At 35.3% G+C, this 17,512-nt stretch overlaps 2 protein-coding genes and 1 pseudogene across 2 annotated transcripts; all 3 read left to right on the top strand.

The window, feature by feature from the left end:
* Positions 1-4,496: 4,496 nt before the first annotated feature.
* On the top strand, positions 4,497-6,301 carry LOC140157746 (cytochrome P450 2U1-like). The gene is made up of 2 exons (XM_072180994.1): positions 4,497-4,848; positions 6,123-6,301. Exons 1-2 carry the CDS (start codon positions 4,497-4,499, stop codon positions 6,299-6,301), a joined length of 531 nt encoding a protein of 176 aa, XP_072037095.1.
* A 4,842-nt stretch (positions 6,302-11,143) lies between these two features.
* Positions 11,144-11,560, top strand: LOC140157747 (cytochrome P450 2U1 pseudogene; annotated as a pseudogene).
* A 779-nt stretch (positions 11,561-12,339) lies between these two features.
* On the top strand, positions 12,340-15,608 carry LOC140156324 (cytochrome P450 2U1-like). Its single transcript, XM_072179303.1, has 2 exons — positions 12,340-13,292; positions 14,671-15,608. The coding sequence occupies exons 1-2, from the start codon at positions 12,590-12,592 to the stop codon at positions 14,850-14,852; spliced, it is 885 nt and encodes a 294-aa protein (XP_072035404.1). The 5' UTR covers positions 12,340-12,589; the 3' UTR covers positions 14,853-15,608.
* Positions 15,609-17,512: the final 1,904 nt, after the last annotated feature.

Genomic DNA, 17,512 nt, shown 5'->3' on the forward strand with positions numbered 1-17,512 from the left:
ACCGCTTGCAAAAAACATAAATGAAATCATGTGGTCTTTGAATTGTAAATTGAGCAATGTTATGCCGTCACAAGCACAATTTATTTTTTAACTTCTGCTTGAACCTCTACATACTACTGTCAATAGATAATAATTGTATTGATTTATTTGAAGCTACGCACCATGAATCCTAACTTTGTCAGCACGATTGTCAAAGTCAAAATAGTAGATAGATTGCCGATATTCTAATAACCTAAAAGAAAACGCAGCATTTGGCTAACACAATATATGAATCGAATAATATCAGGTTCAGCTGTTATTGATAAGTTTTGGAGACATGTTTACATTTTGTGAAGGTCGCATAGTTTGACGTCTTTGATATATTTGGCTGTTTTATTCACTTAAACACTTCTGTAAATGTATTTTTACCTGACTTTGAAAAAATAGCCTTGAAAGTCTTCATGGAATTAAAAACATATAGATATATAGATAAGAATGCTGCCATTCTAGGGAATTATTAAGTGATACAGACTTGACATTTAATATGGAATACTTTTTCGCAAAATTCCGAGACTGGTCTGGTAGAGGTCTGCATAAATGGCAAGGGCTAAATATTAATTGGGGTGTGTCGGACGATGGTGTAAAATATTTCATTGACAGAAAATGTGCTTTCCATTAGTTTACATTATGGTGCTCATAATGTTGTAAATTAGCCTAAAATGGCGGATTTAAGGAGACTGAATTTGAATTTTGTGGGGGTAAAATTTCTGAATTTGAGCAACATTATTCTGATATTATCAAATTTAGTGAGGTTTGAGGAATTTTATTGAACCTAAATACCAATAAGTGTTCGTCAGAACTGACATGCACCTGTGATCTACCAGTTTTGAAAGTGGGAGGAGCTTTAGAAAATATAGCTCAATAAAGTGGTATGCACTCAGAAAATTTGAATGGTCCCCTGAAGCCAAATTTTATAAACTTACTGCACACAAAGAAACAGTGTGAGTTCATTGGACAACCAGGAATCTGCACAGTTGTTTTTGTACGGTAAGTTTATAAAATTTGACCCAAGGGGGCATTCAAACCTTCTGAATACGTACAGCTGTTAAGATCCCTATTTTTAAGCTCCTCCCCTGTTCAAAAACTTGGTACATTGTCAGTGTATTTCAGCTGTGATGAATGACAGTTGCTGACGAAGTTTCAGAAATAACAGCTCAAACCCCTATAAATTTGATAATAACAGAACCACGATTGCATAAAGTCCGAAATTGTATCCCCCAGAAAGCTCAAATTCAGCCGCCCTAAATCCGCCATTTTAGGCAAATTCGTTACATTATGAGCACCATAATGTAAACATATCGAAAGCACATTTTCTATCAAACAATTATTTTACACCATCCCCCGACACACCCCAATCAATGTTTAGCCAGTGCGGTCTATGCAGACTCCGTCCAGACCAGTCTTGGAACTTTGCGAAAAATATTCCATATTAAATGTCAAGTCTGTAGTAAATTATAACATTGTTAATAAACATGTCCATTATGATTTTGGTTCAAAATTTGTAGAATTGCAAACCACCAAAGAGACTACAAAATACGTTCATGTGGCAAATGATTATTTTTCCTTCCTGCAATAGCGATTTTTTTTGTTTAGCAATACGGACACAGCTTAAGCCACCGAACATACTAGTATATACTTACTACCCTATTATTATACCAGGGATACAATGACTACTGTCTGTTCAATTAGCTTAGATAGTTATATTTTTAAGATATTTGAAAACATAAAAAAGTGTGTTCAAAGTCATCAAAGAAAAGTGTTAGCACAGCCTCAGACCCAGCGATATATACTTTTCAAATTCCAATTTGAAACCCCATTTCTTTTCAATTTTGGTCTTTTCCGGCAACATTTTTTATAAAAAGCCGTAGAACACCGGGTACCATAAAATGTTTTTGAATTAATCCATTTAGTGCAATGGGGATGAATGTCATATAATTAGATGCGCTGAGAGAGTATTTTTTCGACCATCCGGATCAGGAAGTATTGTTCAGCAAAATAGCTGTATTGCCAGTAGGCCTAATTTGTGTTGAAACCCCATGTTGAAACATTACGTTATTATAAAAATGTGAAGATGAACTAAAGTTTTCCAGAAAATGCCCGGCTTATATAAATGCATTCCTTGCGTATTTATTTATTTATTTATTTATTTATTTATTTATTTATTTATTTATTTATTTATTTATTTATTTATTTATTATTATTAATAAATAATAAATAAATAAATAAATAAATATTTTATTTATTATTATTAATAAATAATAAATAAATAAATAAATAAATAAATAAATAAATAAATAAATAAATAAATAAATAAATAAATGAATAAATAAATAAATAAATAAATAAATAAATAAATAAATAAATTAATTAATTAATTAATTAATTAATTAATTAATTAATTAATTAATTAATAAATTAATTAATAAATAAATAAATTATTTATCTAATTATTTAATCAATTATTTAATTATTTAATTAGTTATTTAATTAATTAATTAATTAATTAATTAGTTAATTAAATTTAAAGTTAATCAAATTTAAAGCACATGCTTTGATTTTCAAGTTCAAACAGAGGCTTACCGTATTCTTCCAACACACGTATTCAAATGTAAGGCGTACAATAGGTTTAATATGCAAAATTCACGGGTTAATTCACGGGTTATTTTCATAGTTTTCTATCCTGGTCGAGATATAGGGATTTAAAGACCGAACGTATGAATGTCAATAGCAAATACATCATCATATGTTTCATCCTAGTTTCTCTTTTATTCAGACCCAAAAAATCAGGAGAATAAAAAGAGGACTGAGCAGACCTTGTCTGCAATCATAACACCTAAAGCTTGATTTATACTACATTGCCAGCTACATTGCTGAGCGGTAGCGATTGGTTTTTAGCCGATGAGCTAGGGCGCTTTTTGTTGCGTTGGGAAAAGCGCCGTGTCAAATACCAAACGCTAGGAAAGATTCATATTAACGCATAGTACCATACGCATCATAGTAATAATAGCATATTTTAATGATTGTGCTAATCATACTATCTTTTGTGTTCATGTTGAATGTAGACAATTATAAAATGGAACGGATATCAATCTTTCGTTCAAGCCCATGAACCATGTTAATAAGCGTCATAAAAACATTTTGTGCGTTTCTTTCTTTGTGTGAGATAATGATGGAGATGATTTTATTGAAAATTTGTTTCTAGTCCCTGGAAAACACAATTAACTCCTCCCGTGTCTCCTTCTCTCTCCTTCACACTCTCCTTCCCCCTACACATCATTCCACTCCACTCTCCCAACCCCTTCACTCTCCCAATCCCCCCTCTCTCTCTCTGTCTTCCCCTCCCCCACAATATCTCTCCCTTTACACCTATCTTCCCCTTTCTCATTTCTGTTGTACAATAAACAACAGACTAGCCTATATTAAAACAATGTCAATGTATTGCTCTCATTCAGAAGGATTCAGAAAACGTATAGATTGACCTGTCTCCGACATATGGCTTTTGAGCTATAGGCAAAAGGTAAAATGATGGAAAATGTATATAAATATCAGCCTCTAGCGAGAAAATTGCGTTTGTCTTTTACGTCATTTTTTGGCTAAAGTTGCAGAGGGGTTGTTTTGTAAGTGGATTATACATTTGCAGTTTGGTAATCAAAAAGGTATCCCAGTCACCCGCTGTTATGTTGTTGTCTACCATCATATGGTTTCTGGTGCTGAAACATGAGTGGTTGAAGAAAATTCCGTCACCCTTCTCTCTAATGCTAGTCCTATACTGTTTGATTATGTTTCTGTTGCATGCGTTGCCTGCAAAATTAAAGAATCCTTATCGTTGTTTTCTTCTCCTTTTAACTTACTAGGTTTATCTGAAGCCTCGGGAAAATGATGGAAACAACTACGACATTTTTCCATCACCACTCTGCGTTCTTTTGGAGTCGGTAAAAACAGCTTCGAAAAGAACATCATCGAAGAAGTCAAATACTTATCACAAGAGGTCGTCCATCTGGAAGGAAAATCGTTTGATCCAAAATGTCTATTAACCAAAGCAACAGCTAATAAAATATGCTGTGTTGTTTTTGGCCAACGTTTCGAGTATCACGATTCTAGCTTCAGATTTTTGTTAGATTGTATGGAGGAATACGTACAGTTGGCCGGGTCTGGCGGCTTGCAATTATTTTCCCCCTCATCAGATACGTTCAGCCATATAATCATAAGTGTATGATACACAACATGGAATGTATAATCGGTTTTATCAAAAATAAAATCGAGAATCATCAGCAAGAGTTTGACACGGAGAACCTTGGTGATTACATCGATGTGTTTCTTAACGAGATACAAATAGCCACAAACATAATCGAGAACTCGTCATTGATAATAACAACTTGGCAACAACCATTAGTGACCTCTTATTAGCAGGAACAGATGCCACTGCTAGTACATTGCGTTGGGCAATCCTGTACATGATGGCCTATCCTGAAATACAAGATCGTATTCAACGCGAGTTAGATTCAGTGGTTGGCAGGAACCGTCTACCAAGGCTTGCTGATAAAACTGAACTGCCTTTCGCATGTGCAACTCTTCTAGAGATTCAACGTGCCGGATCCATCGCTCCTTTAGGGTTTATGCATTACAACAAACAAGACACCACTCTGGCAGGATACAACGTTCCTAAAGGCAGTATAGTTGTTTCTAATCTATGGAGCGTTCATCACGGTTCTGAATTATGGGAGAACCCTGTCGAGTTCAACCTTGAGAGGTTTCTGGATGACCAAGGTGCTGTGAAGGAAAGGGACGAGTTGATTCCATTCTCTATAGGTAAAACTTAAAACAAAATTATTTTTAAATGCACCATTGAGTTTCGCCATAAATTATAGCGCTTTGTTTTTCATGGCATGTCCACGTCCACACCATATTTGCTTCGAATGTAAAACCGATTTAGTTCTTTAAACGTCAGAGGGCCGTAAAATGCCTTAAGGATGAGTATCTGGTCAATATAGGCCTAATTATATTTTGGTTTGAAAAGTGAATTTAGGCGAGGATTAAAATGAGGGGATTAAGACCAAGTGAAAACAAACTTGAAACTTCATTGATATGGAGTTTGGGTCAAGGATATTTACCAAGGCAAGGTTGACAGTGTACGTTTAAATGCCTGTTTTATCTAAGATATAATACCTTTAATAATAACATTATTTGTTAAACAACAATATATAGAGTGCATTTATGTTCTTTATTTAAAGGCAGCTGCAATGTGTTAACTTCGGGATTTTGCAACAATTTTTTAAATATATTTTAGTCCGTTAAAATAGCCCAGGCGGGGCGCGGCGGTGGCCTTATATAGGTTCTCCAAGTCAAGTATCTCTAACATTTTGAATCGTCATATTCACAAGGATTGGCCGAGGGGAGTTTAAGTATAATGCACTTATTTGAATACCAAACATAATTCATTACCCTTCATTATATGACCACACCATGTAAGAAACCTATGCTTATTAAATAATGACATTAATTATCTAATTAATTGACCTATATCAACAATTACGTAAGAATTCAACACCATCCGTTTAACATACTGACGTATGTCAAAATCCACGATATGTGATACGGTGAAAATCTGATGCGACAACATTTGGCAAAATTCAGCATTGCCGTCAATGAACAGGCCAAAAACACAACCATTTTGTTTCAAATAATGCTGGATGATGTGGCGCAAGGTAAAAAAAGACACCGAAAGTCAGATATTCTCCGTTTAACATAGCAAGGTATGTGCGACCTAAGCTTCTAAAACGGGCGGAAACCCCCAAACCGTCCGTTTTACATAGTGACGTATAAGTTTAGAGCTAGATATACCCTATAATAATTATCCTATTTAAATATAACGTTACAGTTTACTAGTTGAAACCTTACACTTAAATTTCTAATTTAATCAGTCCACTGAGAGATAATCGAGGAGGGGTATTGACTCTGTTATAAGGAGCAGGTCCTTTAAGCGAGTTTTTCCTCGAAAACACATTTTGCATTTGTCCTACACATACGCCACTATGTGTTTTGACCGACGAAATCATTAATATATTGTGTTATTTCCATGGCAGGTCGACGGAATTGCATTGGTGATCATCTTGCTAAGATGGAGCTCTTCATCTTCTTCACACACCTCCTTCATCAGTTCAAATTCACTAAACCAGAAGACTCACCAGCTCTATCGTTTGAAGGAATCACTGGTATCGTTTTCTCTCCGCAACCGTTCCTGACTCGGGTTACAGTACGCTAATAATATCAAAGTCGTATTGGTGGAGGGCACCTCGTATCGCACATCGCGGAGGGCTCAAACTTACTGTCACCTTAACAGCCATCCACGCATAGAAAGATGCGATAACATTTAAGAACCTTTGTAACGGTATTATTAAAGGGCGTGATCCAACCTTTCATGTTATGTTTTCTATTAGGGCTATCATTAAAACATTATGTTTCCAAATTCTGAGTTGCATTGCTCAAGCAGTTTTGATATGACCAACAAAATCAGGTATAACCAGAGAAGATGAAAAGTATAGCAATGCACCATTATATAGTACATGCACTTCTGGCGTGGTTACCACATACTCACTGCCACCGCTGCGTCTTTTAACGCGATGTGGCGGACATTTTGACACATTTTAAGTATTTAGTTGCAACTGTGGTATCACTCCTCATCTTACTGATCTTCATTGGCTTTCGGTTAAAGGACGCATAAAGTTTAAACTTCTCACCATCATATTTCAGTGTGTGCATGGGTTAGCTCCATTTACCTGCAGGGTAATATGCACCTTTATTAATCTGTTAAGGGGGTACTACACCCCTGGCCAATTTTGTGCCTATTTTTGCATTTTCCTCAAAAATTATAGCGCATTGGTGACAGTTAAGATACAAGGTGAGTAAAAAAAAGTGCAATAGACAAAAGAATCGATATTTATGTAAGAACCAAGTTGAACTTTTCCATTATTGAAAGATTTTATGAATGCCACACTCAACAGTTACCTTCTGTGAAAAGATGAGGTGACTCGCTACTACCGTTTAATTTTTATGAGTCCTTTTGCTGCGATACCCAATTTCATTATTTGTCCACGAAGTACCATGTATTTTGAATGGGAGCACACAATGCACGAAAAAGCACCAGCTCTGAAACTAACTTTATCTTAAATAAGGTTGATTTTGCGTTACTTTATTGTTTCATTCTGTTCAAACAAACTTTCTAACATTACTTTAAGTCCTTCATACCTCACTCCAACTCCAGTTTTTTAACTCCAATATGTCCAACTTACTGGATATTTTATAATTCACTCCAATTCAATTTGCCCGCATTTCATTTCGACATTTGAAAAACCCGCTTACAAATTTATATGTTCTTGATAGAGATTAAACATCTTTAAAGTAAAGGGAAAATGAAAATAACAACAAATAATGTTTCTTCTCCTCAAACAAAACCCTGGACAATAACACTTTGGGGGCTCCATTTTATTTGAATGCAATGCCAGTTAAGAAAATGACAGTTGTTCCAAATCTACCTTACACAGAGCGGGCTGACATTTAAATTTTAGATATCTCTTGGACAAACATTAAAATTGGGTATCGCTATAAAATGTGTCATAAAAACAAAACGGTAAATGCTAATTCCTTGATTTTTTCACACATGATCTCTAATGGGAATGTTACGTATAAAATGTTTTAAAACCTTAAAGGTTCAACTCGGTTCTTAAATAAAAATTGATTCTTTTCACTATTGCACTTCTTTTTGACTCACCCTGTATTTTCAATGTTGGTCTTTTCCCGTGATATGTTTATAAAAAGCCGTAGAACGTTGGGGTACCATAAACTTTTTATGAAGCAATCCATTTAGTGCAATTGGGAAGAATGTCATAACAATTAGATGCGCTGAGATGGTATTTATTCGACCATCCGCATCAGGAAGTATTGTCCAGCTAAATAGCTATAATTATTTGCCAGTAGGCATATAAAAATAATTTGTGTTGAAACCCCACCGTTGAAACATTACGTTATTATAAAAATGTGAAGATGATCTATGGTTTTCCAGAATATGCCCAGCTTATATAAATACATTGTTTGCATATTTATAGATTTATTTATTTATTTATCTATTTACAAATTCAAAGTATTGACCTCTGGTATAATAGACCTCTGGTATATACCTTAATTCAAAAGTTAGTCACTTGTAAAGTAAACTTGTTATATTTATTGATTGATTGATTGATTGATTGATTGATTGATTGATTGATTGATTGATTGATTGATATATTTATTTATTTATTTATTTATTTATTTATTTATTTATTTATTTATTTATTTATTTATTTATTTATTAATTTATTTATTTATTTATTTTGTAAATGGTCTGCCTATTATAAAACTACGTTTTATTTTATTGTTATTTCATTTGGTTTGTTGAATATAAACTATGCGAAGGACATTTGGAAACAAAATAACTTTTGTACAAGAAAATATTCTTTAAAACAATGAGGTCACAGAAAACAATTCTTGTAAAGTCACTGTATCTGTAAATGTCAAGCAAATGCTGATATTCTTGGGAAAGGAATGGTGGTATTAAACAAAACTCAATTTACATTGTAAACCAGTTGAAATAAGAACAAAATCCATAATTCTAATGTCATTGTTTAGGAAAAAAATGCTCAGCATAATGTTATGCATAAAATGTAATCGCGCATATAATTTCGGGCAACAAAACCGCTGGACCATCATTTCCCTCGGGCATCACCTATATACCCCATCCAATAACCGGAACGGTATAACAATTGATATGGCAGGACAGATTGGTGGGCAGATTGTTTTGCTAAATTGGATAGGGGTCTATGCCCTAAGTTGAGAATGGACCGTCCCACTCAATTTGTGAAAAGGTCGCGAACCCTTTTGGTGGACTCAAGTAACTGCCTAAAATGAGGCAAAATTTAAAAGAAATGGGGTTATAAATTGAACTTTGGAATTCGAAAAGTTAAAATCACATTGGGTCTAGGGCTGTGCTAAAACTTTTCTTTGATGACTTTGACCAAATTTTTATATTTTTTCAAATATCTTAAAAATACAAGAATTTAAGATAATTGAACATACAGTAGTTGCACGTGTACGAATATGCCTTTGTTCCACTGCCTGAACATAATTGATCATATTTCACCTCCCCTTTCAACCAAATCGAGTTCAGTAACGCTTGTAGTAAACTATCAGCATTTAACCCAAGGGCGACAATCCGAATTTGATCAATCGTATCCATCAATATTTGACAAATTTGAAGAAAAATAATGAAAAAACAGTGTCATTCAGTGAGAAATTGTCAGAAATGTTCCCAATTTTTTTTAAGTGGGTCTTTTGGTGACAGGAAAACAAAAAAGGGGGTCATTGGGTGAGAGAGAGTTCAGTATGACAATCCTTAATTGGAATAATTAACGAAATGCATGATATAAATGGAATTTAATAATTCTCTTCGTTTTAACCCACTTAGTTGGGTTCAATATGACATTTTTTTGTGACCTTTTTATGTGAAAAAAAAATGAAAATCTATTTATTATGCAAAAAATATTTATGGCGACGAGAAAAACAACACAGTTTTACGAGCCCGACCAACCCAGATTTTATGATTTTTTGGATAGTTTTTGTTTTTAAGGGCTAGGAAAGCGACGTTCCCACGTTTGTTTGTTTGTTTGTTTTGTGAGACATGAGAGCACATCAGACATATCAAATTGCATTTGTAAAAAAAAATATATCTTCAATATGAAAGGTCAAAATTTTCTATTGATTATCAGTTTTTACCCCATCTACATACACTCTAAGTACATATCATTAGATTTATGCAATTTGCTTTGAGTACTGCTAAAATGTGAAATTATTTGATCAGAAGGACATTCCTCGTTTTAAAAATTATGCAATCCGAAATCCCTACCAACCCCCCTTATGTGAAACGTCTGTCGGCCTGCACAATAATTATGAGCCCTGGTGGGAGGGTAAAATGGGGGAGGGGCAAGATTTTTTAGTGAGCAACCCCGAGCAAGCGAATTTTGGCGGGCATTTCATTTCGGCTCATGAATGACGTCTTATTAACATGTCAACAATGGAACATAAATTTACGACCCAGCCTTCACGGGTAGGCTCACGAGTAGTTAGTGTCTGATTTCTAATGAAAAAGGATATCAGGATATTAGACCAAGAAAGCAAATCATATTTTTATCTAGAGACAACCCGCAACTCCATATTTGTATTAGAGAGAGCCCGTACTACGAATCCTATATCATTGCATGAGATTATTAAATATTGTATAATTGAAGTGTGTACTTCTGGGAGACATGTACTCAGTATGCAATTGTGCATTACATGTAATTTAGTTTTCCGCTGGTCCAGTACACGGTTATATCTCTATGAGGAAAAGTAAAGAAAAAAAGTCACTTTTTTAAAAGTCAAGATCTGACACTATACAACTATTACAAGTGTTATTTTGTTAAACACGCGTGGCCCAAACATTAACGTCTCTTAATTTGTTTTTCTTCTCTTTTAACTTGGTATAGGGTTAGGTCAAGCTTCAGGAAATTATGGAAGCAAATACGATATTTTACAATTACCACTTTGCGTTCTTTTGGAGTGGGTAAAAACAGTTTCGAAGAAAACATCATTGAAGAAGTCAAATATCTATCACAAGAGGTGACCCATCTGCAAGGGAAATCGTTTGATCCCAAAAGTCTATTAACCAACGCTACAGCTAATGTAATATGTTGTGTTGTTTTTGGCCAACGTTTTGAATATCACGATTCTAGCTTCAAAATGTTGTTAGATTGTATGGATAAATACCTACAGGCGGCCGGGGCTGGCGGCTTGCAATTGTTTTTCCCTGTCACCAAATACATTCAGCCATATATTCACATACGTATGAAACACAATATGGAAAGTATAGTCGGTTTTATTAGAAATGAAATCGAGAATCATCAGCAAGAGTTTGACACGGAGAACCTTCGTGATTATATCGACGTATATCTTAACGAGAAACAAAAAGCCAAAAAACAAAATCGAGAATTCGTCATTGATAATAACAATTTGGCAGTAACCGTCAGTGACCCTCTTCATGGCAGGGACAGATACCTCTGCCAGTACATTGCGTTGGGCAATCCTATACATGATGGCCTATCCTGATATACAAGATCGTATTCAACGCGAGTTAGATTCAGTGGTTGGCCGGAACCGCCTACCAAGGCTTGCAGATAAAACTGAACTACCCTTCACATGTGCAACTCTTCTTGAGATTCAGCGTGCCGGATCCATCGCTCCTTTAGGGTTTATGCATTGCAGCCAGGAAGACACCACTCTAGCAGGATATAAAGTCCCCAAAGGCAGTATAGTTGTTTCCAATCTATGGAGCGTTCATCACGATTCTGAATTATGGGATAACCTTGACGAGTTCAACCCTGAGAGATTTGTAGACGACCAAGGTGTTGTGAAGGAAAGGGTCGAGTTGATTCCATTCTCTATAGGTAAGTTTTAAAACAAAACTATTTACCAGGATAAATATCAAAATTAATGTGGATGTGGGTGTCGATGTCCTGATGTGATAGATATTGATGCGCCATCGTGATTTATCTACATACATGCTGTATACAATAATGGCGTTTCTTTTTCATGACATGTCAACACCCGCACCATATTTGCTCCATAAGGAAAACCCTTTTTGATCATTAAATGTCCGAGGACCATGGTGTTTTTAAAGGGAAAGCGAATTTTTAAAGAGCAAGCGAATTTTTAAAGAGCAAGCGAATTTTGGCGGGCATTTCATTTCGGCTCATGAATGACGTCTTATTAACATGTCAACAATGGAACATAAATTTACGACCCAGCCTTCACGGGTAGGCTCACGAGTAGTTAGTGTCTGATTTCTAATGAAAAGGGATATCAGGATATTAGACCAAGAAAGCAAATCATATTTTTATCTAGAGACAACCCGCAACTCCATATTTGTATTAGAGAGAGCCCGTACTACGAATCCTATATCATTGCATGAGATTATTAAATATTGTATAATTGAAGTGTGTACTTCTGGGAGACATGTACTCAGTATGCAATTGTGCATTACATGTAATTTAGTTTTCCGCTGGTCCAGTACACGGTTATATCTCTATGAGGAAAAGTAAAGAAAAAAGTCACTTTTTAAAAGTCAAGATCTGACACTATACAACTATTACAAGTGTTATTTTGTTAAACACGCGTGGCCCAAACATTAACGTCTCTTAATTTGTTTTTCTTCTCTTTTTAACTTGGTATAGGGTTAGGTCAAGCTTCAGGGAAATTATGGAAGCAAATACGATATTTTACAATTACCACTTTGCGTTCTTTTGGAGTGGGTAAAAACAGTTTCGAAGAAAACATCATTGAAGAAGTCAAATATCTATCACAAGAGGTGACCCATCTGCAAGGGAAATCGTTTGATCCCAAAAGTCTATTAACCAACGCTACAGCTAATGTAATATGTTGTGTTGTTTTTGGCCAACGTTTTGAATATCACGATTCTAGCTTCAAAATGTTGTTAGATTGTATGGATAAATACCTACAGGCGGCCGGGGCTGGCGGCTTGCAATTGTTTTTCCCTGTCACCAAATACATTCAGCCATATATTCACATACGTATGAAACACAATATGGAAAGTATAGTCGGTTTTATTAGAAATGAAATCGAGAATCATCAGCAAGAGTTTGACACGGAGAACCTTCGTGATTATATCGACGTATATCTTAACGAGAAACAAAAAGCCAAAAAACAAAATCGAGAATTCGTCATTGATAATAACAATTTGGCAGTAACCGTCAGTGACCTCTTCATGGCAGGGACAGATACCTCTGCCAGTACATTGCGTTGGGCAATCCTATACATGATGGCCTATCCTGATATACAAGATCGTATTCAACGCGAGTTAGATTCAGTGGTTGGCCGGAACCGCCTACCAAGGCTTGCAGATAAAACTGAACTACCCTTCACATGTGCAACTCTTCTTGAGATTCAGCGTGCCGGATCCATCGCTCCTTTAGGGTTTATGCATTGCAGCCAGGAAGACACCACTCTAGCAGGATATAAAGTCCCCAAAGGCAGTATAGTTGTTTCCAATCTATGGAGCGTTCATCACGATTCTGAATTATGGGATAACCTTGACGAGTTCAACCCTGAGAGATTTGTAGACGACCAAGGTGTTGTGAAGGAAAGGGTCGAGTTGATTCCATTCTCTATAGGTAAGTTTTAAAACAAAACTATTTACCAGGATAAATATCAAAATTAATGTGGATGTGGGTGTCGATGTCCTGATGTGATAGATATTGATGCGCCATCGTGATTTATCTACATACATGCTGTATACAATAATGGCGTTTCTTTTTCATGACATGTCAACACCCGCACCATATTTGCTCCATAAGGAAAACCCTTTTTGATCATTAAATGTCCGAGGACCATGGTGTTTTTAAAGGGAGTAGCTGGTCGGTCTTTGGAAGTAATCGATATATTATAAAGAGTAAAACAAAAATACCACTACGCTGAAAGTAGGCCCATGTTAAGGGTGCTATTAGTTGACCTGTCGGGTATTTATTTTGTGTGTTAAAAATAGTAGACAAAGTATAGGACTTGAATTAATAATTCGTGATGCTTCTGTCGATATGTCACAAGAAAATTATCAAAATAAATAATTTTGATCACAACACAAACATTTGCGTACCTTGAATTTTCAGTCGACACTTCGACTTTCATCAGCAGACTGACACCCCAATTTAGACTTCAGCGACCTTTCGGACACTTGACCCCCAAAATCGAGTCGTACACTCTAGATAGCTTGTATCGGCCCCCGTCTCTGTTCAGCGATGGCTGGTTCACTCTGATATAGATGGCCTCCTTCACACTAGCCTCAAAATATCTGGGTTCCTTGTCCAGAATTTGACTATGTGTGATGGCCGGGAATGTGAATGTGTTGGGAGACATCAGACGAGGTGGAGCTCAAGTGTCCGAAAGGTCACTGACCTCTAAATTGGGTTGCCAATCTGCTCATGAAAGTCGAAGTGTCGACTAAAAATTCCAGGTACGCAAGTTTTTGTGTTGTGATCAAAGGTTTAAACCACTAAATTATGTTTACTACCAACACAGATGAACTTTCATTCTAAATTATTTTGATATTAATCCGCAATGTTATAAGGTCCAACGATTACGAGCTAATCAAAGTAGAGTATTCTGTTATGATATTGATGATGATATATAATAGATTTACATCTTCTCTGCACAGAATGTCCAATCTAACAATGACTATTATATACATATAGTACATTCAACCCCTGGCCTTGGCTACACTGATGATGAAGAACCAATTATTGAAGATCAAATTTGACATTTCACCTTTATGTTATGCCCAGATGTTTCAACACATTAAATGAAAAACAACCAATTGTTTTCTTAACGTTCATAACTTTTCATTAAACTCCCCGTCTTTCCTCGTCCAACGGTGCATTTTTGAGAGTTATGTCGAGGTGAGGGCATAGAATAATCAGATAAATCTGAATGTATAGCACGGTCTGTTGATCTCCCATCCTAATGAATCATTAATATATTGTGTTATTTCCATGACAGGTCGCCGGATTTGCATTGGTGATCATCTTGCTAAGATGGAGCTCTTCATCTTCTTCACACACCTCCTTCATCAGTTCAAATTCACTAAACCAGAAGACTCACCAGCTCTATCGTTTGAAGGAATCACTGGTATCGTTTTCTCTCCGCAACCATTCTTGACTCAGGCTACAGTACGCCAATAACATGAAAATCGTATTGTTGTGGAGAATCTCGTATCACCAGCTTGCACATCTCGGAGAGCTCATAATTGCCATCTCCTTGACAGCCATCCACACCTTGAATTAAGCCATGCTTTGCGATAAAACTTAAACTCGCTGTAAGGCTATTATTAAAGGGCATGATCTCGGGGCGTGATCCATCTTTTTTATGTTTTGTTTTCTACCTTACATTAAGGCCTATCATTAGAATAGTATGTTTCTAACATTTTGAGTTCCTGTTCTATGGGTCAGACCGACCCAGATTTTGTGTTTTGTGGATTTGTTTACCGTTTTTGAAAACAAATATTGAAACAATGTTGGCCTTATTTAGCCTCTACTAAAAAAACACCCTGTCCGTTCGTGGAACAGGGTGGATTTTGTTGCCCAAATAATAGACACAACTTTATACACGTTTTAAATTTTGTGATTATAATGTTGAAATATAAATGATTAGGCTCTTACTACTTTCAAAAAATACGGCAAAATGTGGTACAAAAATCGTGTGTGTTTACATTTTTTTTAAATCATAAAGATTATCATTTTTATACAAGTTTTAAAATTTTGTAAAATGTTGAAATTAAAAATAAATGTTTTAAGTGCTCGTTTAAAAATACACCAAGCTTTTGGTCTACTGTATATTGTACAAAAATTGATTTTGGTGTACATGTATAAAGAATCCAAAGATGTACATGAATGTGTGTATTGTACATTTTTATACAAGTTTTAAATTTTGTACTTATAATGGGGTCAGTCCATATGAAATCAAGGAGGTCCCCCACCTGACTCCCTCAGATTTGCTTTATATTTTAGTCATATGTTGTACCTGTTAAAATATTAAAAACCTGCAAATCTGAGGTCTGTAGCTCTTACGGATTTTCTGTGGCAGCCATTTAAAGTTGGAGTAGAGTGGTCTAAAATTGGACTCAAAAGTTGCCCTTTAAATAAATTTCATCTTTGGGAGTCTGTGACTTCTTTACAAAAAGAGAGAGAGGTCTGAAACCTTGTATACACACTAACTGCATAGCCTGAATCCATCTGGCCTCTAATGGCGGCGCCTTTTTTTTACCCACAATCCTTCACGTTGCCTTATTCGAGGCCTGAATTCCAAACACGAAAAAAACAGGAGCGCTCCAAGCCCAGATTTTGGGCTTGAGTTTGCGCAGTATGCACTTGTTTATATGACGTAGTCTCTAACGCCGCCAGTTTTTTTCCGCTCATGGCGCCAAACTACATGGCGGCTCAGGAGACTATATCATGAATAAGTAATGAGCTTACGTCATGACTTGCATATTGTCGAAGTCTGGACAATCATGTTATCTGCCAGCGGGTAGCGGTACTGAGACAGTAGGCCTAGGCTAGGCCTACTTTATAGATTTTTGGAAAGCAACAGCCGAGTTTGAATGGTTTCGTTATTTATTCACTTTCATTGCCAGAATCATTATTATTCCAAGTTATTCTTTAATATTCTTCTTCGTATCATTATTATTATTATTAATGTTTTGGCACAGAAACACGTTTTTCATTTATAAACATATGGGATATTTTTCTTACTTTTAACTTAAACTTTTTGGTTAAAAATAATACTCAATCACAAAAAGCCATGACTCTCGACTTTAACTGATGGGGTATCATATTAGTCCCCAAAAACCAAGAACAAAAAATCACGCTGTCCTACTTTCAACACAAGATTTTTCTTTAAGCAACCGCTAAATGTGAGACAGAATGTCCGGTTTATAATGGGCATTGAACGTTTTAATAAAATCAATAATTTACAAAAAAATATTTTGACATTTAAAAAGTGTTTATAGGCCTATATTAAATCAGACGTTTTGAATGTTCTTAGGAAGTGTTATAATAATAATAATATTTATTTCAATTGTCATAAATTACAAACATGTAAAAACATTAAAAGCAATTTAAATGACAATCCAGGAAAGAAGAAATAGACTAAACAGTCCAAACACAATGTGTTCTTCTTTCCTGATTATAATGTACATATAATAATAATAATAATATAATGATAATAGTAATAAATACCAGATACACATTAAAGCAAAAACATTTGCAGAAAAAAGAGTGAAACACTCTAAGACATATAACTTATGCACACAGGATGTATCAATAGTACACAAGATACAGGCAGCAAAAAATGCACATAATTATGTGAACAAAGTTATTGCCATAGAGTGGGCTCCAAATTTAAAAATAAAAATAAATTTCCCAAATTTAAACCAAAATGTTTACTCACAAGAGATTTTAAAACATAAATGGCAATGAAGGGGGAAAAATTAGATAAGTAAACATGCATATATGAAAAATATAATTACATCATAAAATGTTCTTTACACATGGCCTTAAACAAGGAAAGGGAGGGCGCAGAGCGGATATCATCGGGAAGTTCATTCCACAAACGTGGAAAGGAAACAAAAACAGAGTTGAAAAAGGCATTGGTATGAGAACTACAGTGGAGATACCTAAACTCCTTAACCTTAGAAGGCTTGAAAAATTGGCAAAAAGAAGAAGAAGGACCAATTCCATTAATCAATTTAAAGCAGAAGATCAACCTCAACAAATCAAATAAGTCGCACGTTTTAAGTAATCTAAATTCATCTAATCTAGACTCATATGAAAGATCAGAAGGACAC

This window comes from Amphiura filiformis, chromosome 7 (assembly GCF_039555335.1).
Source record: "Amphiura filiformis chromosome 7, Afil_fr2py, whole genome shotgun sequence".
In the NCBI taxonomy this organism is placed as follows: domain Eukaryota; kingdom Metazoa; phylum Echinodermata; class Ophiuroidea; order Amphilepidida; family Amphiuridae; genus Amphiura; species Amphiura filiformis.

Bases quoted from the DNA above. Each gene is read 5' to 3' on its own strand.
- LOC140157746 (XM_072180994.1), top strand. From the start codon at position 4,497: ATGGCCTATCCTGAAATACAAGATCGTATTCAACGCGAGTTAGATTCA. The intron at 4,849-6,122 runs GTAAAACTTAAA...TTTCCATGGCAG, and splicing joins GTTGATTCCATTCTCTATAG to GTCGACGGAATTGCATTGGT.
- LOC140156324 (XM_072179303.1), top strand. From the start codon at position 12,590: ATGTTGTTAGATTGTATGGATAAATACCTACAGGCGGCCGGGGCTGGC. The intron at 13,293-14,670 runs GTAAGTTTTAAA...TTTCCATGACAG, and splicing joins GTTGATTCCATTCTCTATAG to GTCGCCGGATTTGCATTGGT.